This window comes from Larimichthys crocea, chromosome VIII (genome assembly GCF_000972845.2).
Source record: "Larimichthys crocea isolate SSNF chromosome VIII, L_crocea_2.0, whole genome shotgun sequence".
NCBI lineage: Eukaryota > Metazoa > Chordata > Actinopteri > Sciaenidae > Larimichthys > Larimichthys crocea.
The window spans coordinates 5,971,415-5,987,306 of record NC_040018.1 but is presented as its reverse complement, the minus strand read 5'-3'; the positions used below and the strand labels follow the sequence as shown (position 1 = coordinate 5,987,306).

Below are 15,892 nucleotides of genomic sequence, written 5' to 3'. Positions count from 1 at the left end.
AATACTTTATTCAGACAGCGGCCACATCACCTGCTGCTTCCTTTCATCCTCTAATGTATATGTCTTTTCTATCCTCATCTGCACTCACACCGATCAATACTTGACTTTTTTTATTTTCCCTGTCAACCTGCTGTCTTGACCAATATGTCCAAGCTCGGCCGCGTGGTTGACCAAAAGAAGCCGCCATTAATTTCATGCACCGGCTGCCACATATATTCTGGAAAATTCTCACATTGGAAAAGGCTGCATCCCCCCTCAAGACACATTATATGTTTAATGAAAATTTGATCAAATCCAATTCCAATTATACATATAATGAATGTGGAACTCAGGTGTGACGAGCCTAGAAACCTTGGCAACCCTCCGTGTGTACATTAACTCTTCATAAATGGAGGTCACGGTGTCTGGTTGGCTCGGCACCAGCCAATTTAATAAGCCCATCAAACACAGATTTGGGAAAGAGTCCAAGAAGTTTTCCTTAGTCCTCACTTGCATCCATTTGTAATTGGCTCTAAGAAGCCGGTGTTTATATTTAGCTTCCTCCATAAAGATTTAATGTAAGGAGTGCATCTTCCTGCCCCTCAGCAGACTGTTACATAGCTTTTCTGTTCATCGCCTTCTTCTTTTGATGCACTGTCTTCCTGTTCCCCTGGCACACATGGAGACGTGTGGAATAATAATGCACTGTAGCTATGGGATGGATGTTTACTGACAGGGCACATTAATGGAACATGCTTTCATTAATGCGAATTGCAGCCTAAGCATCTTTATTGCCGAGAGCTGTATATTTCGTCGGGAAATAAATGAATTACATTATCAGGGCTGCGGCTACGCACAGAGAAGATATGAACTGGGTGGTCAGGACACTATAAAGCAAACCAAGAGCCAATGGCACACAAGAAGCAACTGAAATTCATGATGTTAATTAACGTATTTGCCAAGTAATGAGACGCACTTATGTTTTAAAGTGCCAGGTCTTTAGTGCTTCTTGTAAATAATGTCATGTGACACGGCAGCCATGCATTCGGATGTCAGATCATCAAACTCTAATCCTTTCAAATGAGGTCCCTTTACTCTGAATGTGTGTTTTGAAGCGTGGGTGAATGAGACACATACAACATTTACCACTACTTCTTCTTCTTTAGCGGATTGTAACGAGGCGGTGCATTGGCGCCAACATTTGACTACCGAACTCAAAGTATAAAGCATATATACAACTTACATTTTTATATTGCAGTCCTCACTAGAATCGCTTCAGCTGCTTCCTTGGCCGCCTTTTTCACAATGCCAGAGATACCCCTGTGTAGCCACTTATGTTCTTGAAGAGCAAGTGTAAGTATGGGAGTATGCTTATTGAGCCACTGCAACAGTATCAGGTTGTTGCTGCCACCCCCAACCAATAAAGCAGGTCTTACTAAATGCACCATTGGACCCCTATAGAGTTTCACTGTTAAAAGATGGATCATCATCCAGCACTGCAGTTCTCTATTACCACCGATCATTTGTGCATCTTTCAGCTTCATTTTTATTTTATTTTTTTGGTTTTGCAGCCCAGAGATTAACATTTTGTAAATGTTTTAACATGCAGCAGGCAGCATGAATGCCCCAGCTCCAACGCTGTATCCAGTTGTCTTTACACATCCTTGATATCTGCTGAATGTGTAAGGCAACTGTTTCCCGAAAAGTCTTCTTGACAACTTTATAAGGAGAACTGACACATTCAATTCTTTATTTATGGCTTGTTTCAATTCAAAAGTGAGCTGAGGTGAAAGTCTCAAGTCTCAAATTGTGGGACAAGAGACAACAGTATCAAGACTGTCAGACACTCAGGCATGCTTAATCTACCCTCTTTAGAATATTTTCATAACTCTAGGAACAGGGATTTTATTTTTGTGACTTCTGGAAATTTTTGGGTAGAAAAATATCTCCTGCATACGTACCCGAGGAGGAACGAGACATCTAAATGAGCAGTCTTAAAAAGTCATCAGAATACATAAAGGTACCTAATTTGACACTGACCTATGAAAGAGCCCTTTAAGCCCAGTTTTATCTTAATATAATCTTAATAATAAAATCTTCCTTGTGAGCACACATGCCTGCAGTATTGCTAAGCAGCTACGTAAGGTTGAATCCATTTACCGACGGGTCAAATGAATACAGCCTCTTGAACTCCACATGGATTACTGCAGAAAAAATCAGAAATTTTCCTTCGTGCTAAATGCTATGACAGGCAATCAATACGTTTTCCCCTGTGACGCGGGACAGATCTCTGCTGAGTTCACATCCCGTCAAGGTGAGCAGCAAGGCTGAGGCAGAAAGTGAGCATGACGACTTTGAACTTAAAAACAAAAAAAAAAAAAAAAAAAAAGATAGAGAGCGAGAACCCTTGAAAAATCCTGCCGTGATCTATTCTTTTTATGGGCTTGTCACTGGTCATTAAATTTCACATTACTGAAGTGTTCTGCTTGACATTATTGGACGTGACAACGCTAGGGGCTTAAGAGATGAGGACATGTTTTAGAAATTTATTATGCAAAGTAAAAGTGAATCATGAGGTGTTGGTTTTACCCATACATCCTCTAATACACACAGAGTCTGTCTTTTTTGTAAAGTTTTCGAGACCATTAGAAGAAGACAGATTAAATATGAGGAAATAATTGTCAGCAGACGTCATTTCTATGTTGCAAACAACACTGACTTCAGTTTAGTTTCTCCGTGATATGAAAAACCGAATGCAAACTGACGTCATTTCTCCTGTTTGAGTGTGTGTATTTAAAGAAAGGTACAGAAAACTAAAGGGTATTAAAGATAATGCGTTTTGTGGAGACACTGCTGCAGGAAGATAGATTGTTAGTGTGTAGAAAGAGCTTTTAAAGGCTCTGGGTGGATGCCATGCAGTCAGTTAACTGGACAATACATCAAAACAGAGACATTACTAAATCTAAATCAGTACTACATGTGTAACATTGTAATAATGACTGTAATTGAACTTATAGTCCAACAAAATAAGCCACTGCCATGTCACTCATGTCAGTTCTTTGTGTAGTTTCAGATACATAAGGACACACTGTCTTTTCTTTGGTGTCAAAAAAAAGGAACAGACGGTGTAACTTTTTTTTTTCCGATCATCCCTCTGGTAAAGTAATGGCTTTTCTATGACGACTCTGTTCCAAAATGACAGCATGATGCTGCTTTTTCTACCATTATGTGCCCAAACTACCTCGTTATCTTGTCCTTGGCATTGGAGAAAGACCAGTTCTCTCTTGCATCACTGTCAGACCAATTTCCAGCTATCTTTACAAAACCAGCATTGCTAACAATACTGTGGTTTGCAAAAGCCTCTCTTCAGAATCAAAACCGCCCCTTCAAACTGATCTCCATGAGTAAGGTGCAGCATTTAAAGCCTCTGCTCTCAGTCGTCTGTCATGATGTGATTGGTTTGCAGACAAACAAGCTGGATGTAAAGGCCAACTCAGCAAATAGAATCCAGTCTAGTCAATGAGAGCACTCACACCGGGCGCGGATCAGACGCGGATCAGAAGCGTCCCAGAAGCGGCTCTCCGCGCCACGGCGCGAGCTTTCCGCAGGATTTCTATTTCTTCCGCGAGCCGCGGCTGAACCTCGTAAATTTCAACAGAGCACTGCGCACCAGACAGGAAACCGGGCCTTGAATCAACGTAATAAACTTCCGCCCCCTTTCAAAATAAAACACAATACTCAGTTCATGTAGCTTTTTACAACTTCACATCAACGTTACGTCATGACCGGTGGCACCAGGTGATCAAAGATCGATCAAAGGGTCTCAACGAGAGACTAATTGTTGAAGTGGAACAACACACAATCATTTATGACACAACAGATGCTTTTTATAATCTGCTCCACGTCGGAGAAGCAAAGTCAGCTGTTTGTTGTTGTTGTTTTTTTATACACTGTTTATCGCGGGGTCTCGGGTATGTCCAGGATTCTCGCGTGATCTCGCGATCTCGCGTGAATACGGCCGGCTCGCTCGTATGTCCAGGATTCTCGCGTGAATACGGCCGGCTCGCTCCGCTGCCGTTCCACGGCTGATCCGGGTCTGGTGTGAGTTGACGCCGGGCAAAGTACCGTTCCGCTTCCGATCCGCATCCGGTGTGAGTCCCGTGTCAGAATGCTGTGATGTTGTGTAGGGCAACAAATGAATATTTCCATTCATTCTGACAATTCTATAATTGTGAGTCTATAAAATAGATACATATTTGTCAGATATTCCCATAAATATTAAGCTGGCATATTCAGTTGTTTGACCAAGAGCTTAAAACCCAGTGACATCCCATTTATTATTACACTAAGAAAACCAGAAAATGTTGGATAAACTGTAACGTTAATGTTTCTTGGCACGGTTGACACGGCTGTGTCAAACATATGAAACAGGGATTTACGGAAGATAGTGCTTGTTTTAAAGAGGCTTAAGGAAAAAATCAATGTGATTCTGAATCTCTTACTGCGTCTGGCTGTAAAATAGCTGATAACAGGGTCTTTTACACACACTGACAACAAATCAGTCAGTGGTCCTACAATATTTTGATTGAGTGAGGTCTCTCAACAGTAAAAGCAAAAACCCTGCTGTGGCTAATAACATGCTAGCAATGCTCTTCTTGGAAGAAGTAAACGTAATGTATTGCACTCGACAAAATGAGTTTTCTACTTGTACTTTCTACACAGATTACATTGATTTCACACGTTTAGAGCTACTTATGCCACACTATGAATAGATTTGTTTCAATAAACATTTGAGGTATTTAGCTTCCTGTCTGAACAGTAGTTCAGGAAGAAGGTTGTTGGCATGACGGGGAAGTGTCATGGGTCATAACGTCTCTCAAGTGGATGGAAGTGCTAACTAACAAATTCAACAAAGGTTTAAGAAAATAGTAGTCACCTCACAAGATGTTCAAACCACAGCTGGGGCCTTTGCATGGAGTTTGCATGTCCTCCTTGTGTCTGCATGGCTTCTCTTCAGATACTCAGGTTTGCTGCCACAGAACAAAGACATGCAAGGTTTATTGGTTAATCGGTGACTTTAAGTTGCCCGTGGGTGTAAATGGATGTCTCTATGTGTCAGCCCTGTGATGAATTGCCGACTTGTCCAGCGTGTACCGTACCTCTCTCCCCCTTCCGGAGGGAGACAGTCTCAGAGTCTGGGATTGGCACCATCTCCCACAGCCCTGATGAGGATAAGCGTTACGGAAAGTAGACGGATGAATGTAAAACCAAGCTTTTGCATGCATAGACGAATAGTCTTAGATCTTACACTTTTAAGTACAATATTTCTTTTTGAAATGTACTGGAGTAGAAGTAAAACCTAGCAGAAATTGCAAATTGTACAACAGTACTTAAATAAATATACTTAGTTACTTTCCATAACTGCTTCCTCACATATAATTTCAGTGTTTAATTCTGACTGAGCATGAAGTTAATTTTACGGGCGGCGTGATTAAAAGTGGGTGTGAAGAGGTGAGTGGACACAAATGATTAGCTCTATGCACCGCCTAGAGCTAATCATTTGATGAATGAAGGCAAATAGTTGTCTGTGCATTGAAAATGTTTCAGGCTTTATGACACCACTTCGCCCACAGAGACTGTGAGCAAAAAGAAGAGAACTGAAACAAAGTCAGTGTATGTGCAAATAAAATAAATAAAGAAATGCAAATAGTATTTCCCTGTTCAAACTGAAGCACCTTGCATAGAGAAAGTCGAACATTTCAGCACTGTTATACCCTTAAAAGGTCAAACAATGAGAAAATGTGTCCAAAAACGCCCAAAATATCTATTTCAACTTCACTAGACTACCAACCCAATAAGGAACAGTAAATAACTGAACAAGGGACTGATTTAGGACACAGCTCCAGCTCTCATGTGCTGTCATTAGTGCGAAACATATTTGTTTGTCCCAGTAATTCTGTGAAATGTGAAATCATCTCTCTGATCCTCCTATTATCCCGCGTTCTCTCCACTGTGTTGACGGCGCAGAAGCCATACTGAGTGTGACGGCCGCTGCCCGCGGTCCTGATGATCAGTCATTACACATCATTAGCCCAGCGCATCGGGGGGTCACCTCAACATGTCCAGGCCTGACACGGCATCACTCCATAATCATCACTAATTAGACCAAACCTGACAGAAATGGGCAGCATGCTCAGACGAGGCTGTTGTTATGTCCAGGAAAATCACCAAGCTTACTACTGTCAGTGTAATAACTTTCCAGTGACACCATAATTCATCACTGCGTTAGGTTATTGTATCGTAGAAACCTCTAACTGATAAATCCTACCAGTCTCTGGTGTTTTATACATTCCATTAATTATTCTGCTAGAGCTGTAATTTATTTTTTCACTCCGCCCACTGAATGACAGCTACCAGAGCTGATTTTTGAGAGGTGCGTTAATGCAGTCTCTCTCTTTTATCCAATGGGCATTATTTCTTTAAATGATCCTTTAAGCAAATGACTCACAGTGTCCAACCTTTCAAAATCCAGACAATAATCACTTAACCTATACAGTCGACTGTGGGCATTATGCAGCGGCTGCAGCATTCAAAAAGAAAAAGATGATTTCTTGTACAATCAAGAGAGAAGTGGTGCTCTTGAACACTTGAATTGTAAAATTCAACATGATCTTCATCTTGCACTGATTTACTTGGCTGGAGTGTTTTGAATGTTTGAGCCTGGAGGTTCGCCTCAGGTGCTCTGCCTTGTGGCCGCTCTGAAGTGCGGGGCAAGAAGCTTTGGTGAGGCTTTTATAGTTTTTATTTGCCTTTTTTTAAGAGTCATATCTCTATCTTAGTCTTATGTGTCAGTAACCTGTACAGCACTTTGGCTTGTATCTTTTTTTTCTGCTTTGCTGTGACATAACCTGGCTACTATGCCATGACAAATACAGAGGTGGATGCAGGGGATGACCATGAATTATTGTGTTTATTGCAGTAATTAAAACAATAACTGTAAATGGAGCTTAAGATGGACCAGTGAACAGATGTGCCGTCTGCAGTATTGCTGACATCATACTAGATTTGTTTTGAAGAGGGAGCTGAGCCGTTAGCCAAAAACTCTCGATTTTCCAGTCTATCTCTGTTCCAGCCTTCAACTAACGGTCATGAGCTTTGGGTAGTGACCAAAATAACGAAATCCCGGATACAAGTGGCTGAAATGAGTTTCCTCTGAAGGGTGGCTGGACTCAGACATCCTGTGGCAGCTCGGAGTAAAGCTGCTGCTCCTCTGCGTCGAAAGGGGAATGCTGAGGGGATTCGTATTTTATTTTAGAATACCACCTGGGTGCCTTCATTTGGATGTGATCTGGGCACGTCCAACTGGTAGGAGACCTCAGGCAGACTCAAACTCACTGAATGGACTATATAGCCCATCTGACCTGGAAACACCTCGAGATACCCCAGGAGGGGTTGGAACGCTTGGTGGGGAGAGGGACGTCTGGAAGGAACATGGATGGATGGAAGTGCAAATGCGGAGTGTCAGTCAGTAACATCAGTAGTGCAGATGGTGCATATGAGGTGTAGGTGTTAAGTGTAAACAAGGCAAAGTATGCTGGAGTTGGAGCAAACCAGGGTACTGGGGGTTTTATCCTGTAGGAGCGCCCAGGTGTTCCAGATCTGGCTGGTGATACCTTCAAGGGCACACAAGAAAAACAATAACTCATCCACCACAGCTGCATCTCCACAGATTATAGGCACAGGTAAAAAAAAACAACAAAAAAAAACCATCTAATTAGCAACATCTTGTTCCAAATTTCAATTTTCTCTCCTTGTATTTATTCATAACAATCAGGAAAAGCCCAAATTGTAGGGCTGCTGTTTGCGCCGGTTGTTGGCCGCCAACAAAATAAGGCCCCCTCTAAGTGTGTTTTGGGAGGGATTTATTGCTTATTCAGCTTGGCAGTTTCTTGCTTGCTCATTATCCATCAATTCAGCCTCTGCATCTGTCTGTTTACACTCCCAACTCTATAATTTCAAGTTGGCCAGCAGACATTAAACAGCATAAATAAGCAGCCGTGGCCACCAGTGTTTTGGTTTGTGTTGCTCTCCCGCCGTCAGCTCACAACCATTAGCACACTGAATATTTAATCATGTAACTCTTCCTCTATTACTCGTCCATTATTGTAGCCTACTTATATCCCTTCACATAAACTCTCACGCATCCAGCCAGCGCTGCTGACATTCACCTCCACTTTATAGTTTAACGTGGGGAGGAAATCCTTGGGAAGAGAAAAAGCTAAATAATTTCTCTGAGTTGCTTCAGGGCTTCATGAACACCACTCATTAATTAAGGGGAATGTATTAGTCATGACTCCCACCGAAGCCTTTGCATATTAATGAGGAGTGTGTTTTAGTTAGTGTGTACCTTGTGAGTGGAGGCTGCCTCAGGCCAGGTCCTGCCTGGCACTTAAAGACACAGTTCACAATTTGATATAAAAAGATACTTCAGCTGTGCAGCTCTGTTGTATATCCCCCCCTGCAGCATCATCAAGGGTTGCTTTTTGATGTATTGTTTATAATCATCTGAAATGACGTTAGATTCTAATTGAAGATGCCCTAACTGCATCTTAATCAGTTTGATAAGCTCGGCAGCAAGACCTGAATCAATAAACGTGTTGCCAAAAATCAAATAATCCCATATTCATAAGGAAAAGAGAGATCCATAATTATTATTTTATGCTGTTATAATCAGGTTCTTTTCGAAAAAATGTACAAATCAGATTTCCCATTTTTCCAAATAGCATGTCGCAACTTAAGCTGAGTCATGATGGCCTCAGGTCAAGTCCAGAGCAGCCTCATTAGGATCTTTCGGTGTAGGGCTCATTAGTGGAGCATGTAGTATGTCATGTGTGACATGTTGATTCTGCTATGATTAACAAGCTGCAGCAGGCTGATGCAACGCCGGACGATGAACTGACAGAAATCACTCATTACTGTTCACTTTTGATGACATGATGAGTTCTCAATGGGACACTTATGAATCCCAATGAAGCCATATTGCATAATCCAGACTTTGTCATGCAGAACATTTTGAGGTGGAAGGAGGAAAAGTGTCAAAATAAAACAAATGATGGCTGAATTCCATTTAGCTGCTTCAGTTTGGTTTGAGGGTGCTGGTGCGTGCTGGCATCATTGTCACACTGTGTTGGCCGACTGGGCCACTTGCACACAAAGCCATTGGTAATATATATATATATATATATATACAGACACACACACACATAAACACAATTTAGAGGAGCACGGGTCATGGAAGGAAAAAAGTTCCCATTATTCATTGTGGTTTGTGGCACAACTCATGATGTGGAGAGTTCAATTAATCAATGGTCTGTTCAGTCAGTGGAGAGAAAGTGCACAGAAGTCCAAGATGTCTTATGCTGAAAGGTTTATTGAAGTTCAGCTAAGGTGAATGGAGGATTTATCAATACACTTGTCATTACATGATGACGCCTCAATTCTGAAGTCGCTGCCCACTCTGGCTTGTCTATATGCCCTCAGAATAGTGCTGCCTTTGCCAGGTATCTGACTCTGTAGAGGTTTCTACGTCATGTGCCTATCTGTTGGGTCGAGGGAGTGAGATAGCCCTATCCTCTGACCTCAGTCACCATAGATCAGAATGGTGCCTGCTTCCTTAAATATAAATATACAGTTGCTCTGTATCTCAAGGAGGGAAGTCATTGTCCCTCACAACCCAAGATAACACCAAACTTTGTACCAACAGTGAACTCAAGAGATATGCTTGATCCCGTGTAACCCCCATATGACACATGCTAGATTAGAGAATTCCTTCCCAACTCACGGAGTGCTAGAGGAGACAAGACATGTTGGAAACTGGACAAAGATGGGGGTGAAGTCGTTTGCATACAGCTGATATCTTTGCAAAAATTTTCCTCACCCATGGGTTCATTCACCTGATGTTTGGAGTTGTTCACCTGAACTGTGGGGCCTCATTTCTAAAAGTTCTTGAACAAGGCTGAATTACCAAAAAGTTGGAAACTGCCCCGGGGGCTACAGACCTTTGTTGAATGTGTTGAAATGTTTATTTTAAGAGTTAAAAAAAAATCGTTTGAGTTGACATTGTTCTTGCTTAGTGAAATGAGTTTTCACAACAAGTTACAAGTTAATGGATTTCCAACTGTCATCCAGTTTAACAAAAAACAGATTCAAGTGTCAACATAAACTTCTTAAACCACTAATTAAGCACATTTTTCGCCGCTCCAATCATATAGTCAGTATGCTCCAATTAAGTCCAGTTAGCTGCTTATATCTGCCATTCCTTAAACTTTCTCCAAGGTCCTCGGGCAGAAGCAGCCAACCATCAAAGGAAAGTCAAGGATATTTAGCTAAAGTTAAAGTTTTCTTAGGGACCTACATGTAAACATTCCTGACTTACACTATCAGAGCAGTGAGATGGAATTACTGTTTAGTCGAAGGTTTCTTAGCGGTGGTTAATCATGCAGCGCCTGCAGTACTAAACCAGCCTCTTGTTCCCTTTTGGCCCCTGGCTAACAGCAAACTTATAAAAATCAAGAGAGCAGTTCATGATACCTAGCAGAATATAAAACAGTGACCCTGAGCATGTATACTATACTGTAAAGCCCTGTGTAGTGTTCCACTATATTATCAGCGAGTCAGCGATTCATGAATGAAACCAAACTGACCATATTTTCATAATGCTGACTTTGCACTGACATACAAAAACCCTGAGGGACAAGTTAAGTCTGAATTTTCTCTTCTGTATTTATGACTTAAAAACAGGTGGAAAAAATCTTTATATTCTTTATTCTTTCATAAGTGAAAACAAGTCAGGATGGATTTTTTCTTTTTTTTTTGTCAGGTCATTGTTTGTTCTTTAAAAACTTTAAAAACTAATTTCATCTGGCAAACCTTTTTTGCCCAACTTGTCCTCATAAATAAGTCATAGAAATGAGAGAAAACAATTTAAATCAGCCTTAGAAAAAATAGAAACCAATTGCTTCTCAGGACTTCCTTATTTTCTATAATAAAACTCAGTTTTATGGTCAAACAATTCATCCACCACATGAAAGACCACGTTACTTTAAATCCCAGCTTTGGCAGGGGAATGTTTTTGACACGACAGTGGCAGTCCTACCCTCTGTTGTCAGCTGCAGAGAGCTCGGCTGGTGCTCTTTTCTGTCAAGTCAAGTCGAGTCAATTCTATTTATATAGCCGGGAATCACAAATCACTATTTGACTCAATTTGTGCAGCGTACAACACCCTTTGTCCTGAAACGCTGGTTAAATTTGCATCTATTTAGCTATCTGTAAATCATGCATTGTTAACAGCTTTGGTTTCTGTTTTTATGAGTTATAATAACTGGGTAAGAACCATTAATCAGTTAAATTGAAGGTTACGTGATCAGATGTATGAGTGCAATCTGGTAACATCGCGCATTATTTATATTCTGCTATTATCTGTTTTTATATTATTTTACTCACATTGTGATACAAGCAAAGGTACAAACGATGGCTTTGTCTCATTACTGTGATGGATTGTGGCGCTTGTGGTGAGCAGTTTGCAGCAGAGATGTCTTTTCGAGGTGTGTTACTACAAAGTTGCCTCATGTTGTCCTCACAAACCTCTGTTGGCATAAGAGAAAACACAAGCAGCCCATGCTGACAAATCACAGTTGCTGTTATTGTCTTGTACCTCTGTAGCTGCTGTAGTTTTCAGCAGGAACCTAAAGTGCATATTGAGCCATTTATGTATTATTATTATATATCTGGGGCTGGAAAATATTGAGAAATTTTAAGCAACTATTCTCTATTAGCTGATGTAACTCTCTGGAGGTAGAGGCCTGAAAGCTTATAGAGCACTCAACTTGTTTACATGGGTTTGTGAATGTTAAGTGTTGATATTTCTTAATATTGCGTCTCACTAGTCACCACCAGTGTCTAATCCAACATCATTAGGCTAATTGATGCTGATACTGAGCAATCAGTCAGCACACCTGGCATGTATTAGGGCTGTGTGTCGGTGTGTGGACGGTGAAGGAGTATGTGTTGGGGTGTGTGCTTAACATAACCGTTATGAAACAATCAGAAAAGAACTTCTTATTTTTCTGATTCACCGGCTTTCACGTTCACGGCACTCACTCGCTCTCATTTACTGTCTAAGTTGGTCAACCACAGTCCACAGGAAACGTACTGATGTCGCTATTTTGCAGCGTAGACTGCGAGCCAGATTCAGACACAAAGGCTAGGGTACGTGAGAAAAACCGAGCTAGAGCACAACAAGGACGGTGTCATAGTTTAGTCCATGAATTCCGCCGTAATACTGCTCAGTTTCAGTGATATTTCAGGTGGACTGTAGCATGTTTGACCAGTTTGATGATGGGATTGACCACTGCGCCATGACATCTGGTTGGGTTTCTCCAGAAGTAGCTGACCTGAAGCAGCAGATTTGGTCTGGAGTCGGGCCTGATGTTAGTTTTAGAGTCAAACCAGGCTTGAAAACGTTAACACTGTAAATGGTGTAACGACTGTCAATGTTTGAAGTAACCTTCATGTTACAAGGTTCACTTGGCATCCCTTTTTAACCCTGCCAAGTAGAACTGGTGTTGTGTTTTCTGTTGGATGCTTATAAAGCTGGCTGTTGACAAAAGAAAAGCTCAGCTGTGACCTGATATTCTTGGCCAACAAGCTTGTTGACTGTCCTCTCATCAGTGGAATTTCCGCAATTTTTGCGACTGCTCAGCTGAAAACAGAAATTAGCATTTTCCCAATGACCTCCTCATCTTTGAGACACACACAGCTATCCTGACTGAGGAGTTTCTCTCTCTCTGTCTCTCCCTCAGAGCATGACGAGTGTGCCAGCGGCCAAAATTTGTGTGATGAGAACGCCATCTGCACCAACACCATCAGAGGACACCTGTGTACCTGCAAGCCGGGCTATGTAGGCAACGGCACCATCTGCAGAGGTAAGTTTCCTGCCCTGGAACAGCCCTCCAGACACACAAACACAAACACACACCTTCCTCCACCTCCTCTGATGGTGGCTGAACCTCTGCTCCGTAACATCATTGTCGATCTGGTTCACTCCTCCTTTACATCACCTAACCAGGCAACAGCTGCCACGGAGATGATGAAAATTGATTCTGGACCAGTTTCAGCCTGTTTTTCCCTCCCCACGTGTGTGCCTCCTCTCCCTTAGCGCTCACCCTGCTCCCTGTTGACCCCATCGCCCCACCCAGGCGCCTCGCCCCCGGGTTGACCCTACATTGTCATACAGATGGTGGGAGGGAAAGAGGGCAGAAATGAGAGATTTGTTTTTCTACAGTGCGTGTTGTGCTGTTGCTCCTTATAAAAGCCTGCGTGCAGCCTGCTGCGTAGACCTTTGGAGTGTTTTTAGTGCACTCCAGCGTAATAGCTAAAGCACTTGTTGGTTGTGTGCTGTCATCTTTAGAAAATGAAAACAGAAACAGTCAATAATTAAAGCAGAGTGGAAAAGTGCCTCAATAACAGAAAATTAATGAATCCTGAAATGGACACTTGACTCACCGGCGGTGCATTAGAAATCAAGGGAGCAAATTTAGTAACATGTCATCTGTTGAACGATCATTTCAAAGTCTATTTCAACATAGAGCAGCTGTGCAATGCATTAAGATATAGAGTCATTCAAATACTCTTCAAACGGTTGGGACTAAATGTCATATATATAATATAATATAAAATATTTCACTCTCCGATGCTTACAGAGAGCCTTTAGCATGTGGCACGCACTATATTGTAGTCAAAATTATTAATATATCTGATATATTTTATTTATTTCCTAACAATACCGGGCAGTACACACTAAAAAACTAGTGCAGGGTGGTACTTCACTTTTGCTGTTACTACTGTTTTACTGTTTAGTGTGTTGACTTTCAGTTGTGATTACGTTCTTCAAACTTTGCAAACCCAGTGAGATTTTAAGGTTAAGGTCGTGTGTGATTCAAACACAGTTCACTGAGCATGATTAGCCTCCTTTTATTGAGGTTCATTTTCAGAGTATCATGTTTGAGATTGAGACGGTGCTAAAATTAACACAACTGTAGGCTGAAGTGATTTCCATCTGGAGAGAGACTTCGCTTTGAGTATATATGTTCAGTGACGTGCACGATGAAGATGAGAATGAGCAAAGCCTTTGGCGATTAGACCTCGCAGTCATTATATTTAGAGGGGCTGGCGAAGCTGGGATTAGTATAGGACTGATGGAGTCTGGACACTGGCGGCGGTGGTGGTGAAGGGATGAATTGGATGTTGAAGACGGATGTGATGAGGAGTGAAGTTTCTGATGGAGGAGGGTTGCAACGATTCTGCAGTGAAAAGTGCAGCAAGAGAGGAGGACAGATTTAAACAACGTGATTGGCTGATAAAGTTTTATCTCAAAGAGCACACAGTCAGCTGCTTAATAAGAAATGAAAGGGAGACAGAGAATGAATGAGGCATACACAGTCTTCCTGATTGAACTTGTGCTGAGTTTCATTTCAGTATCATTTTGTATATTATCCAATCTTGCTTCTTTTTTTCCACAGTTATAGTAGTTTCCTTACATCAGCATCTTCAGATGTGTGATTCATCTGTGAAATGTCACTGGAAAAGATGTGAATTGGCAACTTTAACACAAAGTTCTATGCACACAAAAGCTGAATAAAGTAACAGTTGTGTGTTTTTGACACCTGCTCTATATAAGGAGCAGAAAGGTTTACAGAATGTCGTGATTACAAATGAATCATGGCTGTGTTTGCAACATGCTACAAGTTCCTGAACCCTCTGGGGTCCGAGCAATAGCCCACGACTGCAAAAGGGCAGCTGATTGAACCCCAGAGGTTTAGTCTGCACAGGAGATCTTATTTTGACGCGTGTCCACAGAATGAATTCAGTATTCTTGCAAGAACCCGACATAATCACGATTCAAGGAGACATAAACAGAGGTTTATTTAAAAATTAATAAAACATGTGATCCAAACTTAGTCCTATATGTCAGGATAGTCCATTACCAACTGGACTTGCCCATGCACACTAAAACCTTAGCTTAGCCTACTGTTTAATATCCAGCTTTCAGCTTAGGCATGTTTGCCTAAAACAGGCTTTCCACTGTTTAAAGTGAGTAACATGCTGCTATACTGTTGCAGCCTTGATATGTTACAGCTGCTTCTCACAATCAATGCAGACTTCTTGCCAATAAACATTGGATTTTAGCTAAAAACGACGAAATGACATCTTTAACAAACTCTGCGAGCTGAATAACAGCAGTCAATGCTCTTTATTTTTACAACAAGAGTTAAAATAGAATAGAACGCCTTTTATTGTCACTATACGCATGTACGCATATATCTTGTTGTTTTATTGCATCAGAATGATTTCCCATTCATGGGGCGCTGCACTGAACAATAAAATGAGAAGAAACAACAAATCTTAAATTACATTTATGTTTGTTTACCAGTTAGAAGAAAAAACACTTTGGGGACTCGCAGCGGCATTTGTTTCTCCGGTGTAGTTCTCTGACCTGGCGATAGTGTTACTGTACTGTGAGGGAATATTTCTGGAAAGCTACGTAGCTGTTTACACACCCTCTGACACTGTGTGTGTGCATGTACACACACGATCTTCAGGTTCATGTGTCCACTCAGCCATGTACCGTATGAATTATATTTAACTGTATCTGCACTGAAGGCTGCCGCTGTGGGACGGTCGCTGCAGGTTCGGGCAGATGAAGCAGGATAGTCGATAGCGGTCCGTGTAGGGCCCTCATGGCGTCTGGGGAGACTTGTTAGAGTGCTGGCAGCTTCTACAAGTCAGAGTGTGCATCGCAGCTCAGTATTAACAGCCGTGTTTACACTGGAGCCAGCAAGGTGAAGAGAGAGAA

The 15,892-nt window shown here is 41.6% G+C and overlaps 2 protein-coding genes across 3 annotated transcripts in view; one reads left to right on the top strand and one right to left on the bottom strand.

Moving 5' to 3' along the window:
* Positions 1-5,195, bottom strand: part of LOC113746333 (piggyBac transposable element-derived protein 4-like) — a 61,953-nt gene extending 56,758 nt beyond the window's left edge. The window contains exons 1-2 of one of the 2 annotated variants that reach the window (XM_027281542.1): positions 5,139-5,195; positions 4,916-5,009 (exon numbers count right to left, since the gene is read on the bottom strand). In XM_027281542.1, the coding sequence (XP_027137343.1) occupies positions 4,916-4,983 (68 nt within the window). In that variant the 5' untranslated portion in view covers positions 4,984-5,009; positions 5,139-5,195. Of the gene's footprint in view, positions 1-4,915; positions 5,055-5,138 lie in introns of those variants that run through there. The other variant, XM_027281543.1, reaches the window with a different exon arrangement.
* Positions 1-15,892, top strand: part of LOC104922755 (protein kinase C-binding protein NELL1) — a 269,223-nt gene that overhangs the window by 200,168 nt on the left and 53,163 nt on the right. The window contains exon 14 of the mRNA XM_027281540.1: positions 12,840-12,962. Within this exon, the coding sequence (XP_027137341.1) occupies positions 12,840-12,962 (123 nt within the window). The remainder of the gene's footprint in view (positions 1-12,839; positions 12,963-15,892) is intronic.